The following is an 18,537-nucleotide window of genomic DNA, read 5'->3' as shown; positions in this document are numbered from 1 at the left end:
ATAGAGAAAGCTAATCGGAAAGCTGACGCCAATTTTTTTTTCGTTGTTTAGTTTTTCATTCTTGAAATTACTTCTTGAAGTTTTGTTCTTTTTTCTTGCATCAGGTTTTAGTTTCTTTTTTGTTTCTATTTTTAATAACTACGATCTTCATTGTATTCATAGGCGTCGCCTCTATCTTTTCATTTTCATGTAGGTCCTATTTTCGAGAACTGGGTTTGTGTTCGTAGAGGTTTAAATTGATGTGTGAAAATCCTTGAAACATAAACTTAATCAACCGTGTAAATTAATATATGAATGGAGTATTCCTTTTGTTTATTATATAATGTTATGGATACTTCAACAGTTGCAAGAACTCGATGGTTAAAAAGAAACAGAGACCAAAAAAGTTTAAATAACTAAATTACAAAGACTAGAATATATTTTAACCTTCCTTTTCTTTATGGTCCCTCCAAGAAAAAGTACCTCCAGAGTAGAAACCAAATGGGTCTGAAACCACACATGACAAAGTATGAAACCTTATTTTGGTCTGAACAACCATTAACATGAAGAAGTCTGGCTTTAATCAGACACAGTTGTAATTTCTGAAGAAATGTAAAGAAAAAGAACCAAATCATCCCAATAATTTAAACTGGAGTTCAACAACAATGGCTATCCAAGCTATTCATAAAATTGCTCAGAAGCTCTTACATTATTGAAACATGAATAAGATAGAAATTATCACTCAGTCTCTAGACTGGACATTACATGTAGGTTACAAATCGCCCCTCCGATCAAAGAGGACAAAGTATAATACGTTTTCAGAGCAAATTAAATAGTAAGATCAGTAAATGATAATAGGTAAACAAGTCTGCATTATCAATAATTGATACAGAACACATACAGTGACATGACTTATTGGCTCATAGTCCTCCATCTCCTGGTTATGTCTTCTAGTTGCAAGGAAGAGAACTTCATCTCCACGCCCATGTTTTGATTTTCTGTAAAGAAATATCAGATGACTCCATACGAGCATGCTGACCGAAAAAACGTGTTGCGTTTTATTTCAAGGCAATGTTGTTGGTTCAATCATCATGGCTGCTGCAGCAGTTCAATAAATCTAATGTTATTTACAGAATGATGCAAACCAGGAGCCAAGCAAATTACTTTCAGAAAACCAATGTAGGAGTAGCAATTGCTTGAAAAGGATTCAGGCTGACATAACGAGTTCTAATCTGCATTTTTGTTCTTATTTCCAGTCAAAAAAATCCAGTATATTTTAGCAACCACAAAATTGAATACCAACCTTCAGGGTGTTTCCCTTTTCTAGTTGTTTTTATTCAGCTTGTCCAGTAAGAATTTTACTCCCTCTCGCAACGTTGCTTTCCTTTCCTCTTGGTAGTTCCATAGCTCCGATATTATATACCGTCCACTGGGATTGTATTCGTTTATCTCCATTAAAGCCGACGCCACAGCCTTGTATACTTCCTCGCCATAATCCTTTTTCAGACCTTCCAGTTTCTCATCTTCATCATTCAAAATTTCAATTTCCTAAGACAGCATAATGACAAATGGTTAAACATAAACATCAAAAGGGCCTCTGCAGGTAAGGAGAATCTACGTAGCTCGAGAACGCCCACAAAGAAAAGAATGAAGAAAACTAGCATATTTGGTGATTTTCTTCTACACAGCATATTGAATCATACATGAGTATTGAATCGTCCAAGTGAACCAAAAATGAAAATACAAATTCAAGAATAACCTTATCTTTTCCTTCGGCGGTATCTTTCCCTTCGACCTTAATTACTTTGAAAGGATGCCAATCTGGGTCCTTGAGATATTCTGCCCACAATGAGCACAGCTCTGAAGCTCTCTCATCTGCTTCATCCTCGTTATATATTTTCTTCATTGCTTCATGGAATGGTTTTGTATCTAATTCACCCATTCTCTTGACACGCAAGTGAGAACGACCAGGCAAATCTTTAAAAGCCTACGAAATGAGAGAATTAAACTGTATTAGGAGTTCGAATTTTTAAATTTACAAACAGGAAAAACAGAAGTACCCATTTAGCAACATGAACAAAAAATTAGTTGACAAAATATTCTTACATTAATTATCTCTTTACGAGCTTCTTGGAGCTCGTCATTACTCTTGCGCTGCTTTACTATCAATGTTTGGTTAAGTTCATCAAGTTCTTCGAGTTCTCCTTCCTTTTCACTCAAATCTTTTAGAATTGACTCTGCCTTTTGGAGGACTTCCACATCCTCATCATCTTCCATGTGCTTCATAACATTCAATGTCCCACGAAGACGCTCAATTTCCAACTCTAGTGCTTGTTTGGCATCCAGTTGTTTTTCCAGTCGGATTATTCTATTGTGGAGGTCCTCTTTTTGTTTCTGAATCATTAGAAATAAATGTGAATCCCTGTTATGATCTAATTTGGACAAGGAAATATTCTGATGATTGATAGAGCACACCCGCCACAAACCTTTTGATCATCTGCCAGCTTCATAAAATCTTCATCAGCCTTCTGTTGCTCTAATTCAGCCAATTGAAGAGAACTATTTCTCACCTCATACTGAAAATAAAAAGAACATGAGTTTAATGGTCAAGAATCTCTCCATGCCCACAAGAAAAAAAAAAAAAAAAAAAAACGCAACCATTTTGNCAAAAGCATGATACCAAATCACACGCTCACAAAGTCATAGACTGCAGCGTTCATATGTATCCCATGGATGTCGGTTCAGACATTACAGAAAAAAACAAATCAGAAAATCCTAATCAATAAGTAATATAAATCCGTTTCTGAACAAGACGGAAACCACCATGTTTGTCACACTAGCAAGTTGATATGTCAAAGGAAAACTGCACAATTCTGTGCCTTCTTTGTGTGTGTAGATATGCAGGGATGGATCTATAGGTAGAGTTGAAGAAGTCAAACATAAATTCAATAAGTTATCATAAAATAAATTTAATTAACAAATTAATAAATTGAGGAATGCAATGAAGTCTCCTAACATATGTCTGACATTCAGATTAGACTAACTTCTTGTCATAACTACCGGCAAAGATTGGTGAAAGATGACACCCAGTTTCCCCTTCACCTCTGCAAATCATGAACCCAAGAACAGTCGTCGAGAGAATCGACCACTAGAGAACGTACCTTCTCTTTTTGTAATTGGTTAACTATTTAATGCATAAATTATTTCCTGTGAACATTTTTTTTTCTTCCTAAATGTGTACCTTTTCAATTTCTTCAGCCAGATACTTGCTCTCATTTTCATTTTGTGCTTCACGCTTTTCCAGTTCTCTTCCTCTTAACTCGAACTCTTTTTTCTGAGAATCCAGTTGCAACTTTAGTTTTTCATGATCATTGAAGATCTTCTTAAGGTGATCTCTGGCACCCAGTTGGATTTTTTTGATCTCTGCAGATGTGACAAACATTACATGAGTTCAATGATGCAACTTGGAATCTCCATGAAAGAAAAAGCAATATGTAAGAACATGGAATGAATGTCCTGCTTTGAAAATTTTAAAAATTTATATAAGAAACCTTCGTTATAGGCTTGAAGTAATGTCTCTCTCTCCCCCATTAAATTGTTAAGGGTGGTGGCAGTTTCACTACATCTTTTCTCCATCTCTTTCAAGTGTTTGTTCTTGAGCTCAATGATACTTGTAAGATTGGACACGAGCCTATCTTGCTTCCGTGCTTCCTCCTGAATAATTTCAGATATGGTTTTAAGGTCTCCAATCTTACGTAAATGTTCCCCAATTATATTATTTGCGTTGTAATCATCAGCACGGGCAACCCAAGCATAAAGTCCTAGTTTCTCAGTACCTTTAGCCAGCCAATCCTTTTTCCCATGATGATCTGCCTCGTAAGCCCTCTCGAACGAAATAGCATTGTGCAAACCAGGCCAATCTTTATTAAATTCCACAATAGCACAACCTGAGTGGCCCCGGTAATTCCACAATGGAATAACCCTTGTGGGATTAAATCCTCTTTCTTTCAACTCATCTCTAAACTTTGATCCACTTCCTCCCACATATCGTCCATCGTCTGTACGCCTAGTTGGAATGTTTACCACAATTCCTCTCCAAGGCCACACAAACTTTTCATCATGATTGCAATCCATAACAGGATCATTGTTGCTAGCAGGTTTTGATGGACCAACAGCATCAGCTAGATCTTTTTCCAAATATTTCAATAGAGCTAAATGATTAGCTTTCTCTTTGGCATTCCGTTTATTGGAAGAACTTTTGCCTACACCAGAAGCATGCTGCAGGAGATCCTTGTATAAGAAATCCCTCTTTCTCTTTCTCGTGCAATAGGGGCAAGTAAATGTCTCGTGCGATAGTTTCACGATGTGATTTCCATTTTTCAGTTCTTCATATGACCTGCTTTCCCGCTCTTCCAATTCAGATTCACTGATATCAGTGTCCACATCAGAATCATCTGTGGAACTTCCCATCCAACTTGATGAACAGCACCTAGAGAAAAAATCTCTCGAGTTAAATTCATATTTATATATAATTTTGTCTGTGACATTTGAATCTAGTGGAATCAAAGACAGTAGATGACACAATGGATGCTTCATAGATTATTAGGATAACATTGTCCAGTAGAGACAGACAGACACAGCGACAATTTTAATTGCTGACTCACATCGTTCAATTAAACATTGAGGCTTAACCATGTTATGCTTATCATAAAGTAAGGAAATTTTCTCTACAGAGCTTTCGGGACAACCACAAACCCCTAACCCATGAAAGACATCCTAAACCCCAAGATCATGTGTAAAATAAAAAATAAAAAATAAAGAAAGAGATCTAGAAAATGTTAGCTAAATCACACTTCCACGTGAAAGGAGGAAAAGAAACTCCATTAATGGCAGCTAAACCTGGACAGTAAAACCAGATCAGTAAACAAGAACAAGAAGGATGATCCAAACCAAATGTCGAACATAGGGATATGCAAGAATCTCAAATACCCAGCTCAAAGAGCAATACATCGCAATTTTATTCATAAAACAGAAGCAAATCCATGCATGAAATGGGCAAGGTAATTGTGAACTCCCTAATCCACCCCAATTCAGATAGAAGCATACACAAAATCCAGAAAAGTGAAAAGAGAACAAAATCTTCACAAAGCAGAAACAGAACATAGATCACCTGACGACAATCGGAGAATCGAGAGGCGTCTGGCGCAGAAAAACAAGCGAGTGGTGGTTCTCTGAGCTGGGAGAGAAAAGGGGAATTGAATTCGCGAATTGAGAGCGAATCCAAGAACTGGGGTTGGAGTGAGGACCGAGTTTGGACAGTAGAAAAAGCTGAGACACGGAGAAATGCGACAAAGTCGAACTGGGGCCTGCGCGGGGTCCGCGATTTGGTACGCTAAGGCTAAGAGCAAAAGATGATGAATATCGTACGCGCGCATGTGAGCGCGTTTAGGGAATCGTCACAGGCTCACACACACTCCAAAAGCGTCAATCTCCATGGCCGAATCCTGTTAGCTTTGACCAACAAAATTTTGCTTATTGACTTCTGAGCGTTCTGACGTGGCAGCATTTTACTGGATTTACGCCAGCGCCTACGAATATCGCGAAATTACTTTTTGAGGGTTGCCCGCAATTTAATAACTACAATAATTGTCCTTATCTTAGGGTTTTATTTTATTTTTTATTATTTATTTATTTATTTATTTATTTATTTATATATTTAATCATACATATCTCTCAAAATAAATTTTAAAACTAAATGTCATATAAAAATGTAATTATTTTTTGTTAGTTAAACACATTTATTTTAAAAATAAAATTCTTATATTTTCAATTTTGCATCATTATACTAAAAAAATACTGAAATAATTTATTGCGTCAAATTTCACTCTTTTATTTCGTTTGAAAACTGTTAAATTTTTAATTAATCCCAAATTTATTATTATATATTTTAATTACTTACTTAATTTAGATTTGAATTTTAAAATAATTATATACCAAAAAAAATTTGGAAGTTAACCAAATACGAATGAAATAATATTAATGATTTTTTATTTGAAACAAAAAACAGAAAAAACAGGATCAGCTGCCCTCCGTCTTACCTCTCCATTCGGCAAGCCGCTCAGTCTCTTCAATAAACACAGCGCCATGGCGCGGCAATAGAATTCGTTCTTCAATTCATCCCAACCCACCGGAATTTACTGCCATCACCGGCCAAAATCTCAATTGAGATTCTTGATTTTGAACCAGTTTCCGTTTCTCTTCGAAACTTCTTATTTCAGAAGCTGGAATCGAGTCTAGAATGTTCACTCAATTTGGATCAACCTCCGACACGCTGAGCAAGGCTTCCACCATGGTGTCTCGGATCGGCACAGACGCCCACCTCTACGACGATCCTGTGGACGTGAACATTGGTCCCTTGCTCGACAGCAGGTTTGACTCCGAAAAATGCGAGGCACTCAAGCGCTTACTTGCTCTCATTGCTCAGGGTTGTGACGTTTCCAACTTCTTCCCTCAGGTGATGTTTAATGAAGCACAAGTTTTTTTTTTCTCCTTGTAATTATTTGTTGTACTCACGCTCTATTGCTTGAAATTCGGCGTCATTTAATTCGTTGAGCTTTGGAGGTCTCAGTGGTTACATGTTCTGATTTTAATTTGAAATGGAACTTCAGGTTGTTAAGAATGTTGCATCGCAGACGTTGGAGGTGAAGAAGCTTGTATACTTGTACCTGTTGCATTATGCTGAAAAGTATGGTATATTTCGCCTTTTAGTTTCTGGTCATAAATATCTTTCCTTGCTCTTTCATCTAGAGTAATGGTTGTGTTGTGGTTGATCGCGGCTTTAAATTCCGTAATCTTAGCGTCGTGACATGGGCTATGTTCGATCATCATGAGCTGCTCCTGAGTTATGGTTTGTTGTCCATTGGTGAATGTTTGAGGTGTGACAATGTATGTTACATTTATGGTATGTTTTGCACTTTAGGCGTCCAAATGAAGCATTGCTGTCTATCAATTGTTTCCAGAAGGATTTGGTGGATACGAATCCTCTTGTGAGGGCGTGGGCAATGCGGACCATGGCAGGAATTCGTCTGCATGACATTGCACCTCTCGCTCTTGTGGCAGCGAGGAAATGTGCCAGGGACCCGTCAGTGTATGTCAGAAAATGTGCAGCCAATGCTCTTCCAAAGCTTCATGATTTGCGACTGGAAGAAAATGCCACGGCTATTAAAGAGGTTTGCTTGATTCATGGCTTGACGAGTAAATGTGTCGTTACTAGACCATGGATGTTTATTGGAAGGTCAAAGAGAGGGGGAAATGTGTATTACGTTTAGTCTGTTGGCTCATTCTTTGCTTGCTCAACCCTTATATTCAGTGTTCCTACTCCATAGAAGGTCATTATGTTTGCTGAGTGCTACCGCACTTTTAATTAAGTTGGCAATATTTTGCAGATTATTCTGATACTGTTGGGCGATTCCTCCCCTGGTGTCATTGGTGCTGCCGCTGCTGCATTTGCTTCTATCTGTCCAAATGATCTGACTTTGATTGGAAGAAATTATCGAAGGTTATGTGAGGTCTTACCTGATGTTGAGGAATGGGGTCAAATAATCTTAATCGGAGTTATTTTACGCTATGTCGTAGCAAGTATTGGGCTTGTTAGGGAATCTATTATGCATTCTCTGCAATCTGTAGGGAATTCTGGTTCAGAAAAGAATGGCTTTGCAAACAATTTCACATCAGCCAATGAAGAAAGTGAGATGAATGGATTTAATGATACGGCATTAACAAATATGATATCTAGATGTTATACTGAAGGACCAGATGAATATCTATCACGACTAAGTTATTCGAATGAAGTTTTCCCAAAATTGGATGATGGACATTTTGTGTCTAGTAAAGAGAATGATGATATCAGGATCTTATTGGAGTGTACGTCACCTTTGTTATGGAGCAACAACAGTGCAGTGGTTCTTGCTGCTGCCAGCGTACACTGGATTATGGCTCCAAGGGAGAACATAAAAAGAATTGTTAAACCATTAGTGTTTCTACTCAGATCATGTGATGCTACAAAATATGTGGTATTTTGCTTATTCTTGATATTTTTAATCTTATCGTATTTTTCAATTGGGAGGCCGCATATTATTAAATGCCTTCCTTACTTGTTATAAATGGCTTCCACTAGGAGCAACTTAGACAATCCTCCAATAAGCGAGATCATTTTCATCTCAATTGACCATGCGAAAGGGATTTGGAAAGATAGTAGGGAGGCTTTTGCATATTTTAGCCTGACACACACATTGAATTTTTTTTTAAAAAGTTCAACAAGGTGTGGAGATGAAAATTTGAACCTGTGATTTCTTAGTCGAGGATATAACCCTTGATAAATTGAGTGCTCATGTTGGCTATTCTCTTATTGAGGTTTCAAGCTCAAGTTCGTCCAAGATTATACAATTTTTAAAATTTTCACTCTTGAAAGCTAAGAGGTGAACGGCTGTTAGTTGAGATTGTATGCTTCTTAGCCCATCATAAGAATTTTGAACTTCTCACAGTTTAAAACTAAGAGTTGAAGTAATGCTCTTATCTCTGCACACATCCATATATACATACTTTTTGTTTAATTGCTATTTTATCATCCAGCGGTTTTCTCTTGTCAGATTGTAATAAATATCAATTGACCTCCACAGGTTCTCTGTAATATTCAAGTGTTTGCTAAGGCAATGCCTTCTCTCTTTGCTCCACACTATGAAGACTTCTTCATCTGCTCTTCGGATTCGTATCAAGTTAAAGCATTGAAGCTTGAGATACTATCATCCATTGCTACTGGTTCATTTATTTTACCAATCCTTGATGAGTTTCAGGTAATATTTATGCATTTCCTACCTTTTTTACTCTCGATTTTATTTTGTGTTGTCATGTGGCGATTGTAAAATTAGTTTACTTCCTATACCTTCGTATGATATAAAGAAAAGAATACAGAGGACATATAAGAATCCACGTCCTCAATACCTCTAAGAAACAAAAAGGTCTCCATTTTGTTTGCATATAAGAAAATGAAATTTAAACCTCGTGAAAACACCACATAGAAGCTAGAAATAGAACAGGATGAAAATATCATCAGATATGAACGTAAATGTGGTTCCTCGGGCCTCTCACAAGTATATCACTGTTCTCAGATCTATCTGGGGGGAAATCCCTTGGTTAAGCCCTCTCTTTGAAAGGCACTTTGAGATGAAAAATACCCCAAAGAAAATGATTTTCTTATGGGAGCTCTTACTGGGAAGCTTAAATGCCGAAGATTAGTGATAGAGATGCATGACCTCCATACATATTACATATGTTAAGTTTGGCAAGCAATAATTAGTTGGGGGTTAGCGAAGTAAATCGGAATATCTTGTTAGTTTGTACCTCTTGAATGGGTAATATTCATTTTTCATCTTCTCTGCTTCATTATCATTGAACCTAATGATTTTTTAGTTGATTATATCGAATGCTATTTTTTTTTTGGTTGCATCAGACTTCAAGCCTTTGATGTTAGCAAACCTTTTCTTTTTGTTTCTAGGATTACATTAGAAACCCAAACAGAAGGTTTGCAGCTGATACGGTTGCTGCAATTGGCTTATGTGCAGGGCGGCTCCCAAAAATAGCCAAAATGTGTTTGGATAGGCTATTGTCTTTAATTAAACAGGGTATGCGCTTCGTGTTTTTTTTTTTTTTTTTTTTTTTTTTTTTTTTTTTTTTTTTNTTAATTTTTGTTCAACTCTAAAATCAAAAATTGCAGAAACTTCCACTTGTGACAATGGGGCCATGGATGGAGAGGCAGCTGTACTGATTCAGGCAATTGCATCCATCAAGTTAATTGTAAAGGAAGATCCAGCCAGCCATGAGAAGGCATTCTTATCTATCTCTTTTGAGCTCTAACCTTTCCTCATCCCTGTCTTTATTTTAATCTTAGTAGCTATACCGCCTCATACTATGGACTTAAATTGTTGAGCTTGTGCATGTTTCTTTTTTATATATAAAGGCTTTCATTTGTATGGTTTCCTCATAATAGTAATATCCATGATAGTCATATGCTGATATTTATGTTTTTTAAACCGTCTGCAAGTTAAAGATTGTGATTCTTGCAGCATGGATACTTTCTACGGAAACATGCAATAATGTAATGATCATTTTTGTTGGGTTGTGTTACTGTGAGAGTACTAGTAAGGGATATATTGGAAATATTAGTACGATAGTAGTATGGGCATAGTGGTAATTAACTAGTGGTGCTTGGTTATAAATATTCATGGTTATCAATATTTTATCGATATCTCTGTAAAATTGAAATTCCTATATCGCTATCGACGTCAATATTTGAATCTTTGGTGGTAAGACATATTTACCTTCCTTGTAATGCATAATATATCATTCAAAATCTTGTTTTCAAGTTCTTCTTTGCACTTTTTACAGGTAATTATTCAGTTGATTCGTGGCTTGGATTCGGTCAAGATTCCTTCAGCCCGTGCCATGATTATTTGGATGGTAGGGGAGTATAGCACTTTGGGGGATATTATTCCAAGGATGTTGGTTATCGTGGCTAAGTATCTTGCAAGATCGTTTATTTCAGAAGCACTGGAAACGAAGCTTCAGATACTGAATACAATGGTTAAGGTGTTTTGAAAAACTGCATTTAGCAATTCGGATCTGCCACTCCTTATATTTTGAGTTCATTTAATTCAAGTGGTGTGTGAGAATAAGATGAATGAAGTTGTTATATAACTATTTCTGGTCTACTGTTAATTAATCAATTTCAATTAGGTAATACTAATTACTCGATATCCTTTTTTAATTGATTCTGCTTTTTCTGTAGGTCTTATTGCGAGCAAAAGAGGAAGATATGCGAACATGTAAAGTAATTTTAGGCTATATGCTCGAAGTGGGACAATGTGATTTAAATTATGACATTCGTGATCGTGCTTCCTTTATTCAGAAGCTCCTGTCATCCCATTTGGATATGGAAGTTCCTGAAGAGAGTCGATCCAAACCCAGAGATCGGTCATGGGAACTTGCAGATCGCATTTTTGGAGGACAACTAAAAGCAAAACAACCCGAACCTATCAATTATCGGTTTTATCTTCCGGGATCTCTTTCACAAATAGTTTTTCATGCAGCGCCAGGTTATGAACCTCTTCCAAAACCATGCACCTTGGATGAAGCTGCAAGTACGTCAAGAGATGGAGCACTTGAGAGTGATTCATATGAGACAGATAATACAGAGTCATCATCAGGATCCTTGGATGAGGATAGTGCTTCAGGTTATAATTCTCAGCATTCTTTCAGTGGTTCTAGTGGCAGGGATGAAAGTAATGGGGCAAATCATCCGCAGGAAAATGATGGTGCTGATCCTTTGATCGAACTTTCTGATCATGCCAATTCTCACAACATTCAGAATGGAGCCTCTCCCTCTGGTTCTTCAGAGTTGGATGAATTGATGTCAAAGAACGCCCTAGAATCATGGCTGAATGAACAGCCAAATTTAGCAACTGTAAGTACCTCAGAGAAGGCTGAAGTTCGAAGTTCCTCTGCTAGAATATCTATAGGTGATCTTGGGAAACATGTGACACGCAAAAGCTATCAACTCCTAGATTCTGCTAAAGGAGATGGCTTGAAGGTGGAATACTCATTTTCATCCCAGACTTCAAATATATCTCCTCTTCATGTTTGTATTGAAGCATCCTTCAAAAACTGTTCTACTGAGTCTATGACTGAAATTATGTTGACCCACGAGGAATCTGATGAAGTTGTAGATTCAAAAGACAAAGTTCGGGTCGGAAGTGAAAGGTGAGATTTAGTTTTGCACGTTCTTTGTTCATATCATCAAGCATGGATAGATCTAGACGTATATTAAGGTTTATATGCATGCCTTGTAGTGCCTAACTTCTTTAAAATTTGTTAATTCTGCAGCTCCTCTACATCTATTAACACTGTGACGACCCCAGTTTCCATGGAAAAAATTACATCTTTGGGACCTGATCAGACTATCAAGAGAATTCTTGAGGCTCAATTCAATCACCACCTCTTGCCTATGAAGTTAAATTTGTACTGTAATGGCAAGAAGCATCCTGTTAAGCTGCACCCTGACATTGGATATTTTGTGAGACCACTTACGATGGACAATGAAGCCTTCACAGCTAAGGAGTCTCAGCTACCAGGAATGTTTGAGTACATGAGGAGGTTAGTAGATCCAACCACCTTTCTTTTCACCATAAGCAATAGAAATAAACTGAATCTACACATGCATTTTTTCGCATTAATACAATGACGCAGTTTTTTTTTTCTTTTACCCTCATTTCACTAAGATCTCACATCGGTTTGAGAGGGGAACGAAACATTCTTTATAAGGGTGTGGAAACCTCTTTCTAGCAGCCGTGTTTTAAAACTTTGAGAGGAAGTCCAGAAGGGAAAGCCTATAGAAGGCAATATCTGCTAGCGGTGGGCTTGACCGTTACATTTAGGATATTTAATTTTTATACATATTATAAGTACGTGCATGAACAAATGATACCATCCTTCAGCTGGATTTTTTGGATCCATCTTTCCCCTTCTTGGCGTAGTTTTTCCAATAAAGCCCTTTTTTTTTTAAAGATCTTGCAGTATATTTGTATACTTTTATGTTCTACGATTATTTCCCCGTGCTCTTAAACTTCATACAACTTTGAATCCCCCACCCCAAAGAAGTATCCATGCATCCAATTAGACGTAGACGAAAGAACTTAAATCGGTAATTTAATTCTATAGCGAATGGAAGTTATCCAGAAAGAGTAGACGATTTAGATGACGAAAAACGCCCCCATCTTTGCTGTTCTAACTCGGCTGTATTGTGTCCTTTAGATGCATATTCACTGACCACCTTGGGAAGCTTAACGATGAAAAGAGCGAGAGACCAATAGAAGAAGATAAATTTCTTCGCATATGCAAGAGCTTGGCATTGAAGATGCTCAGCAATGCAAACGTTTTCCTAGTATCCATGGAACTCCCAGTTGCTAACTTTCTCGACGACGCAACCGGTTTGTGCCTACGGTTCAGCGCCGAGATTCTGAGCAACTCATTCCCGTGCTTGGTTTCGCTGACTGTTGAAGGAAAATGCTTAGAACCCCTACATGTAACTGTGAAAGTAAACTGTGAAGAAACTGTATTTGGGTTGAATTTGTTGAACAGGATAGTGAAATTCTTAGGCAACCCCTCTGTCCCCAACAACAACCAGTAAAAGGTAACTGTCAGTTCTTTGTTTATCAAATTTTGTGCTGTTTCATGTTCATGTTTCATGTTTTGATTCTTAGAAAGATAAATCTTTAGTCTTAATTCATTATTTGTAAAATTTTGTTAATATACATTTATTTTTAGAATCTTATAATGATATATGGGTTTGTATGCAAATTTCTTTCTTTTTCTTTTTTTAATTACAACTACTTATATTTCGTAATGTTTTTGTTGAATTTAAAATATGTTTCTGTACCATTAACATAAATCACTGTTTGAAATACAGCTTCTAAAAAATCACTGGATAAAAAACAACCCTTTAAAATATTACTTTTATGAAGAAATTAAAAAAAAAAAAATTATGTTTTTATTCAAATTTGTTTGACCATCTTTTCAAATTTTAAAATAAATTTGAAATTAAAAATGCATTTTTCTTTAAAAATTATATAAATTAATAAGTTATTGTTATTATTATATTATTTTAACTTTCACAGTAAGCTAGACACATTATTATTGGTATTTATATTGATATTAAGCGATGACTTTTTTATAATGTTTTTTTTTTTGGATAATGTTCGATATATAAATGTATAACATATCATTAAAATATTTTAATCTTTGTATATTAAACACTTCTTAAGAGAAATTTATTTTTAAAAAATTAAAATTTTATCAAAATTAATTTAGAATTTAAGAATAAATCAAACAAAACAAAGAGAGATGGACCTGTCGTTCAGCGATACCGTTAAAATAAGAACGAGTCCAATCCAAGTAGTTCGACATGTCGTCATATCATAAGTGAATCAAAAGAGAAGGAAGCCCTAGCACGAGCCCAAAACTCCCCTATTTAATCTCAATTTCGCCGCTTCTCTAAACCTAAATCAGTTCCTCCATTGTGAAGCGCCAAAAATTTGACAGAGACCAGAAAGCATTCGATCTTCATCTCTTCTTCCCCACTCGGAATCACATTCTCCTATAATTTCATTCACTAATCGGCCAGTATTCGAGTTCACCTTCTCTCTTTGTTTTTAAAGGCGTGGGCTATGATTATAAAGAGAGAAGCTGGATTGGGATGCGAATTTTTAACTCTGATCTATTTCTTCCCGAGAAAAGGGATCGATAGAGGAAAAGATTGATTCAAGGTGCCGCCGTCTTCTAATGATGGCTCTGGTATCTTCTGAACTTTCTTCGATCTTCTTTCGCTCCTGTTTTCGTGCGATTTTTTTGGATTAGGGTTTTCTCTCACAGTGACAGGTTCTTTAAATGTTCTATGCACTTGATATGAGCGTTAAGCGTTCTGTGTTTGAATTCTTGGCATTCGTTGTGATTTATATGAGATAACGAGCTTTTCTTCGTGGGTTTTCTCATTGAACAACGGATGCTACAATGAAAGCCTGATCGCTCTCTCTCTCTCTCTTGATTTTCTCGGGGAAATAAAATTTTCCGGGAAAGGATAAGGGGTTTGGGCGATCAGGCAGCGGCCAGACAACCGTAGGGATGGTATCCACAGATGATGGGTTTATTTTATCCCATTTGTCTACTGATTCCATCTCATATTTCCCTCCCTCAATTCATTTTGACGTTTTTCCCTCTTTTGTTGTGTGTATGGTTGAAATATTACTCTGAAATTTCATAACGTGAAAGATCAAAGAATCCCACTAAAATATTTGTTTTAGTGATTAACATGAATCTATTAAAAATTTAGGGACTAAGATGTGCCGTTTGAAGTTTTAAGAACTCAAAATTTTTGTGGGATAATTCTGTTTTGAGTGATTAGATTTTGACTCAGAAAATTATGTAAAAATGGTTTATTTTTACATGATTTCTATGGAGTGGTCGATCAAGTAAAAAAAAAAGTTTAGATTAAGATGAGATATTTTGATGCTGAATATAAAGGGAGAAAAAAGAATACCCGAATACAGCATTGCGAACGGTCTTATTTTTAATCGACAAAGCCACAGCAAAACTCACTCGATGGTGAAGCCAGAAGGTAATTCTTGTGAAATTAATAATTCCCGAAGTAGATGGATAAACATAATTATTTATAAAAAAATAAAAGAAAAGGTTTAATCATTTGTAAATTCCTGGATAGAGTGGAAAATTCAGCTTACAATCAAGGAAGAAATAAAATTTTGTGTTCAAAATGCTTGCAAGGAAGGAAGATGAATACAATTGATTGAATCCATAATGCAAATGATGCCCTGATTATAAACTTCCAAACCCTACACCCCAAAATTAGAGAATTAGGCTAATTTAAGGAATGTTCATGAGTATGTTTATGGGTTTATAATGAGAGCATACTACCTCATTGATGATATGAGGCTTTTTGGGAAAGCATTTGGGAAAGTATACTACCTCATTGATACGAGGCTTTTTGGGAAAGCCTAATGTAGAGTAACGAGAGTGTATGCTCAAAGTCGTCAACTTTTCTCTACTCAAGGTTATATATTGTGAGCGGTTGATACTTCTCAATGTCTCTTTCAAAATTTCTCTTTTGAAATTTTTTGTCTGCCCTCGTTTTCAAACTTAATCTAAGGTTGAAAATTTTTCTCTGCCCTCGTTTTCAAGCTTAATCTGAGGCCTACGTTGCTTGGCCGTAGGCGATGTAAGAACGAATTGATTTAGCTCACTTTTTATCGTTGGAAAGTGAATGCCTCACAATCGCAAGTTCATTATCATCAACAGTGCGATTGTGAGACATCTCTGTCACATATTTCATTTGTTTCTTGTTGAAGCATAGAATTTGATTCATAGGTTTTGGATGAAGTGAAGTGTTTTGTTCCTTTTGAAGATTGTTGGTTGTTTCGAACAGAGTTTGAAGTGTCTCAAATGCTTACAATTATCCCTTAGTCAAAGGGCCAAGTTGATTTGGCAAGTTGGGTTGTGCAAGCTTAATTTGTTCCACAAATGATGCACTGTTCCAAGTCACCAAATACCAAAACTCCTGAAGTTTGTAGCCGGTAACCTCTTCTTTTATTATTTTCAACAAACTATTAACATCTTTTTCATCTCTCATTTCTCTCTCCTTTATCAAACCCTATTAACTAACTTTAACTAATTTTCTCACATTCTTAAATTCCTTATTTATTTAATCACTAATAAAAAATAAATTGTGAGACCTAACTAAAGAAATATTTTTATTTTTTATTTTTAAAATTTTTAAAGGTAATTTTGATTGTATATTTAAACTTAGTATTATGATGGGTATCTGAGTTCATAAGTCAACAATATGTGGATCTAATTGTAATATATAAATTAAGGTTTAAAATAGACCGAGTCCATGCCTTCCTCTTCTTTCATAAAAAATACCCAACTCTTTTATTCTTCCTACAGTATCACTTGGTATCATTTCCATCTTCCCAAAACAAAAACTTCCCTCCCAAAACTACGCTCACTAACACAACCCTATTCCCCCATATTTGAATGAAAAGAATCAAATTCCATTCTCAAAATTAGACGCTGAAATTGTCACCGGAGAACGTCTGCCCAAACTGCCAGTTAGAGGGGACGACGTTCCAGGACGTGACGGTGCGACGGTCGCTGGTTGTGACTCTGAAGGACAGCGACTGACCAACCAAGACGGTGTCGGGTTGCCAGTTCTGGCCCCAGTTGCGTCTCATGCTCATCCATTTGGTGTTGCTGCTGCCTTTCACGCTCACCTCCACCACGTCCCCTGCGCCTCCCACGTTTGAGATGAGCACCAAGTTGAAGTACTGGAAGCCGTTCATACTGAATCTTATTCCTCCTTTTTTCACGCAACCCACCCTGTCCACCCACAAAATCAATGTTTCAGTGCTCACAAACACTACATATTTATAAATTCAAACGTACTAATAGAAGTTCCCAAGCTAATACCATTTCTAATTTTCTTTCCTATAATTGAGCTACGTTGTCATTGACCCATTGCCCCTTGGGTACAGTGAAACTATATATTTTAAGATTAATTTAGCTTGATTTAGCTCAATCTAGTTTTTCAAAACTAATAAACTAACATAATTCATGAAATTTTCATTTGTTTAGGTCTAATTAAACTCTGGATTGATAGTAAATTAGTAATATATCCCAAGAGGAAAGAAAAGGGCGTTTTTGTTTTGACCTGCGATAAGTGACGGGAATAATTCCGGCTTTGTACTGGGCGAGCTTGAGGAACATAGGCATGGAGAGGTCGAAATGAGGACGGGGAGGGTTGCACCACCCTCCATTGTCGCTCGGAATCGCGAAGTTCGGAGGGCAAAAGTTCGTGGCCGTTATGATAATTGACGGATTCCCGGGATGGCACCACTGTGGATCGTCAACGCACTTAATCTCGAAACAAGCTCCGCAGCTCAAACCGTTGTTGAACAGAGCAGTGCTCAGCGCCGCCGTGTTCACACCGTAGCCATCGTCGAACAAGTTTCCATAACCGCAAGCACCTCCTGAATCAATCAATCGAGCACACAATTCTTTCTCACATCAATTCAACCGTTTGTTCATAATTAGGCAATCGCAAGATTTGAATCAAATACACAAATACTCTCGTAATCAATTCAATTCAAACGATCATTCTTCACATCTAGGTATCTCAGACAAAGTCCGATTGAAAAAATCAAACACACACAATTCTCGATTAACCAGCGATCATTCGCAGATTCAGAACTAGCTAGGTTTCTCGATAAAATTCCAGTGAAGAGATATGAGAAGATTTTGCTTCCAATCAGAAATTCGAATCAACAATTCAATGCGGTAGATTAAAGACAAAGGAGTATGAAGGAAGAAGGTACCCATAGTTCCAGAGCCGTCACTGTCGCCGTAAAAAGTAGCATGAGCATTCTGCCACTGAGCGTCGGAGTAAGAAGGTCCGAGAGAAAGCAGGGAGAGGAGAAGAGCAAGAAGAGTAAACGCAAGGGCAGGCATTGTTGTGTGGTTATGGGAATTTGAATGTGAACATGAAGATTGTGAAGAACAGAGGGTCGGTATTTATGGAGGGAAAACACAGAGAGAGGAAGTGAAACGGACGAAATCATCACCGTTGATTCAGTTGCCGTTTGGTCTGCGCCCTTACATTACTCTCTCTACAATATCTCATCTTAATTATTTCTTTTAATTTCTTTTTATATTTTAAATTAAATATTAAATATTTCAAAATTCACCAAATCAAACAAAATCTCAGAAATTAATATTACTTTCTGTAACTTTTTTTTTTTAAACTTGAATTTTATACCGAATTTATCCTCCCATTATTCTAAAATTGGAAATTCTCACAAATAACAGGAAATTTTATTACTTTGCCTGATTAATCATTTAACAATATAAAACTACTACATTCCGAATGTATTATGTTGCTCG

At 36.6% G+C, this 18,537-nt stretch overlaps 3 protein-coding genes and 1 non-coding gene across 9 annotated transcripts; 2 read left to right on the top strand and 2 right to left on the bottom strand.

Moving 5' to 3' along the window:
• Positions 1 to 597: 597 nt before the first annotated feature.
• LOC111797869 (protein INVOLVED IN DE NOVO 2-like) lies at positions 598 to 5,320 on the bottom strand. 2 transcript variants are annotated; one of them, XM_023680880.1, is made up of 8 exons: positions 5,150 to 5,320; positions 3,531 to 4,468; positions 3,221 to 3,402; positions 2,466 to 2,555; positions 2,086 to 2,373; positions 1,739 to 1,966; positions 1,283 to 1,527; positions 630 to 1,077 (listed from the first exon to the last, which is right to left on the bottom strand). In XM_023680880.1, exons 2-7 carry the CDS (start codon positions 4,447 to 4,449, stop codon positions 1,303 to 1,305), a joined length of 1,932 nt encoding a protein of 643 aa, XP_023536648.1. In that variant the 5' UTR covers positions 4,450 to 4,468; positions 5,150 to 5,320; the 3' UTR covers positions 630 to 1,077; positions 1,283 to 1,302. The 2 variants fall into 2 exon arrangements, with proteins under 2 accessions (XP_023536649.1, XP_023536648.1); XM_023680881.1 differs by lacking the exon at positions 5,150 to 5,320 and having other exon boundaries at positions 598 to 1,074; positions 3,531 to 4,449.
• Positions 5,321 to 6,052: 732 nt separating this feature from the next.
• LOC111808501 (AP3-complex subunit beta-A-like) lies at positions 6,053 to 13,358 on the top strand. 5 transcript variants are annotated; one of them, XM_023694518.1, is made up of 11 exons: positions 6,053 to 6,493; positions 6,648 to 6,724; positions 6,959 to 7,208; positions 7,425 to 8,051; positions 8,658 to 8,831; positions 9,533 to 9,659; positions 9,752 to 9,861; positions 10,423 to 10,623; positions 10,823 to 11,793; positions 11,917 to 12,186; positions 12,844 to 13,358. In XM_023694518.1, the coding sequence occupies exons 1-11, from the start codon at positions 6,278 to 6,280 to the stop codon at positions 13,217 to 13,219; spliced, it is 3,399 nt and encodes a 1,132-aa protein (XP_023550286.1). In that variant the 5' UTR covers positions 6,053 to 6,277; the 3' UTR covers positions 13,220 to 13,358. The 5 variants fall into 5 exon arrangements, with proteins under 5 accessions (XP_023550286.1, XP_023550324.1, XP_023550295.1 ...); XM_023694556.1 differs by lacking the exon at positions 12,844 to 13,358 and having other exon boundaries at positions 11,952 to 12,105; XM_023694527.1 differs by lacking the exon at positions 6,053 to 6,493 and having other exon boundaries at positions 6,837 to 7,208.
• A 1,266-nt stretch (positions 13,359 to 14,624) lies between these two features.
• Positions 14,625 to 14,771, top strand: LOC111783092. Its single transcript, XR_002813279.1, has one exon. It is a non-coding gene; the product is annotated as a small nucleolar RNA snoR143 (small nucleolar RNA).
• Positions 14,772 to 16,425: 1,654 nt separating this feature from the next.
• On the bottom strand, positions 16,426 to 18,176 carry LOC111788448 (expansin-A4-like). The gene is made up of 3 exons (XM_023668785.1): positions 17,973 to 18,176; positions 17,309 to 17,627; positions 16,426 to 16,977 (listed from the first exon to the last, which is right to left on the bottom strand). Exons 1-3 carry the CDS (start codon positions 18,103 to 18,105, stop codon positions 16,665 to 16,667), a joined length of 765 nt encoding a protein of 254 aa, XP_023524553.1. The 5' UTR covers positions 18,106 to 18,176; the 3' UTR covers positions 16,426 to 16,664.
• Between the last annotated feature and the right edge of the window lie 361 nt (positions 18,177 to 18,537).

Source organism: Cucurbita pepo, chromosome LG01 (genome assembly GCF_002806865.2).
Source record: "Cucurbita pepo subsp. pepo cultivar mu-cu-16 chromosome LG01, ASM280686v2, whole genome shotgun sequence".
Taxonomy (NCBI): Eukaryota; Viridiplantae; Streptophyta; class Magnoliopsida; order Cucurbitales; family Cucurbitaceae; genus Cucurbita; species Cucurbita pepo.
Note: the sequence above shows the minus strand (reverse complement) of the source record. Positions and strands in the feature narration are given on the sequence as shown.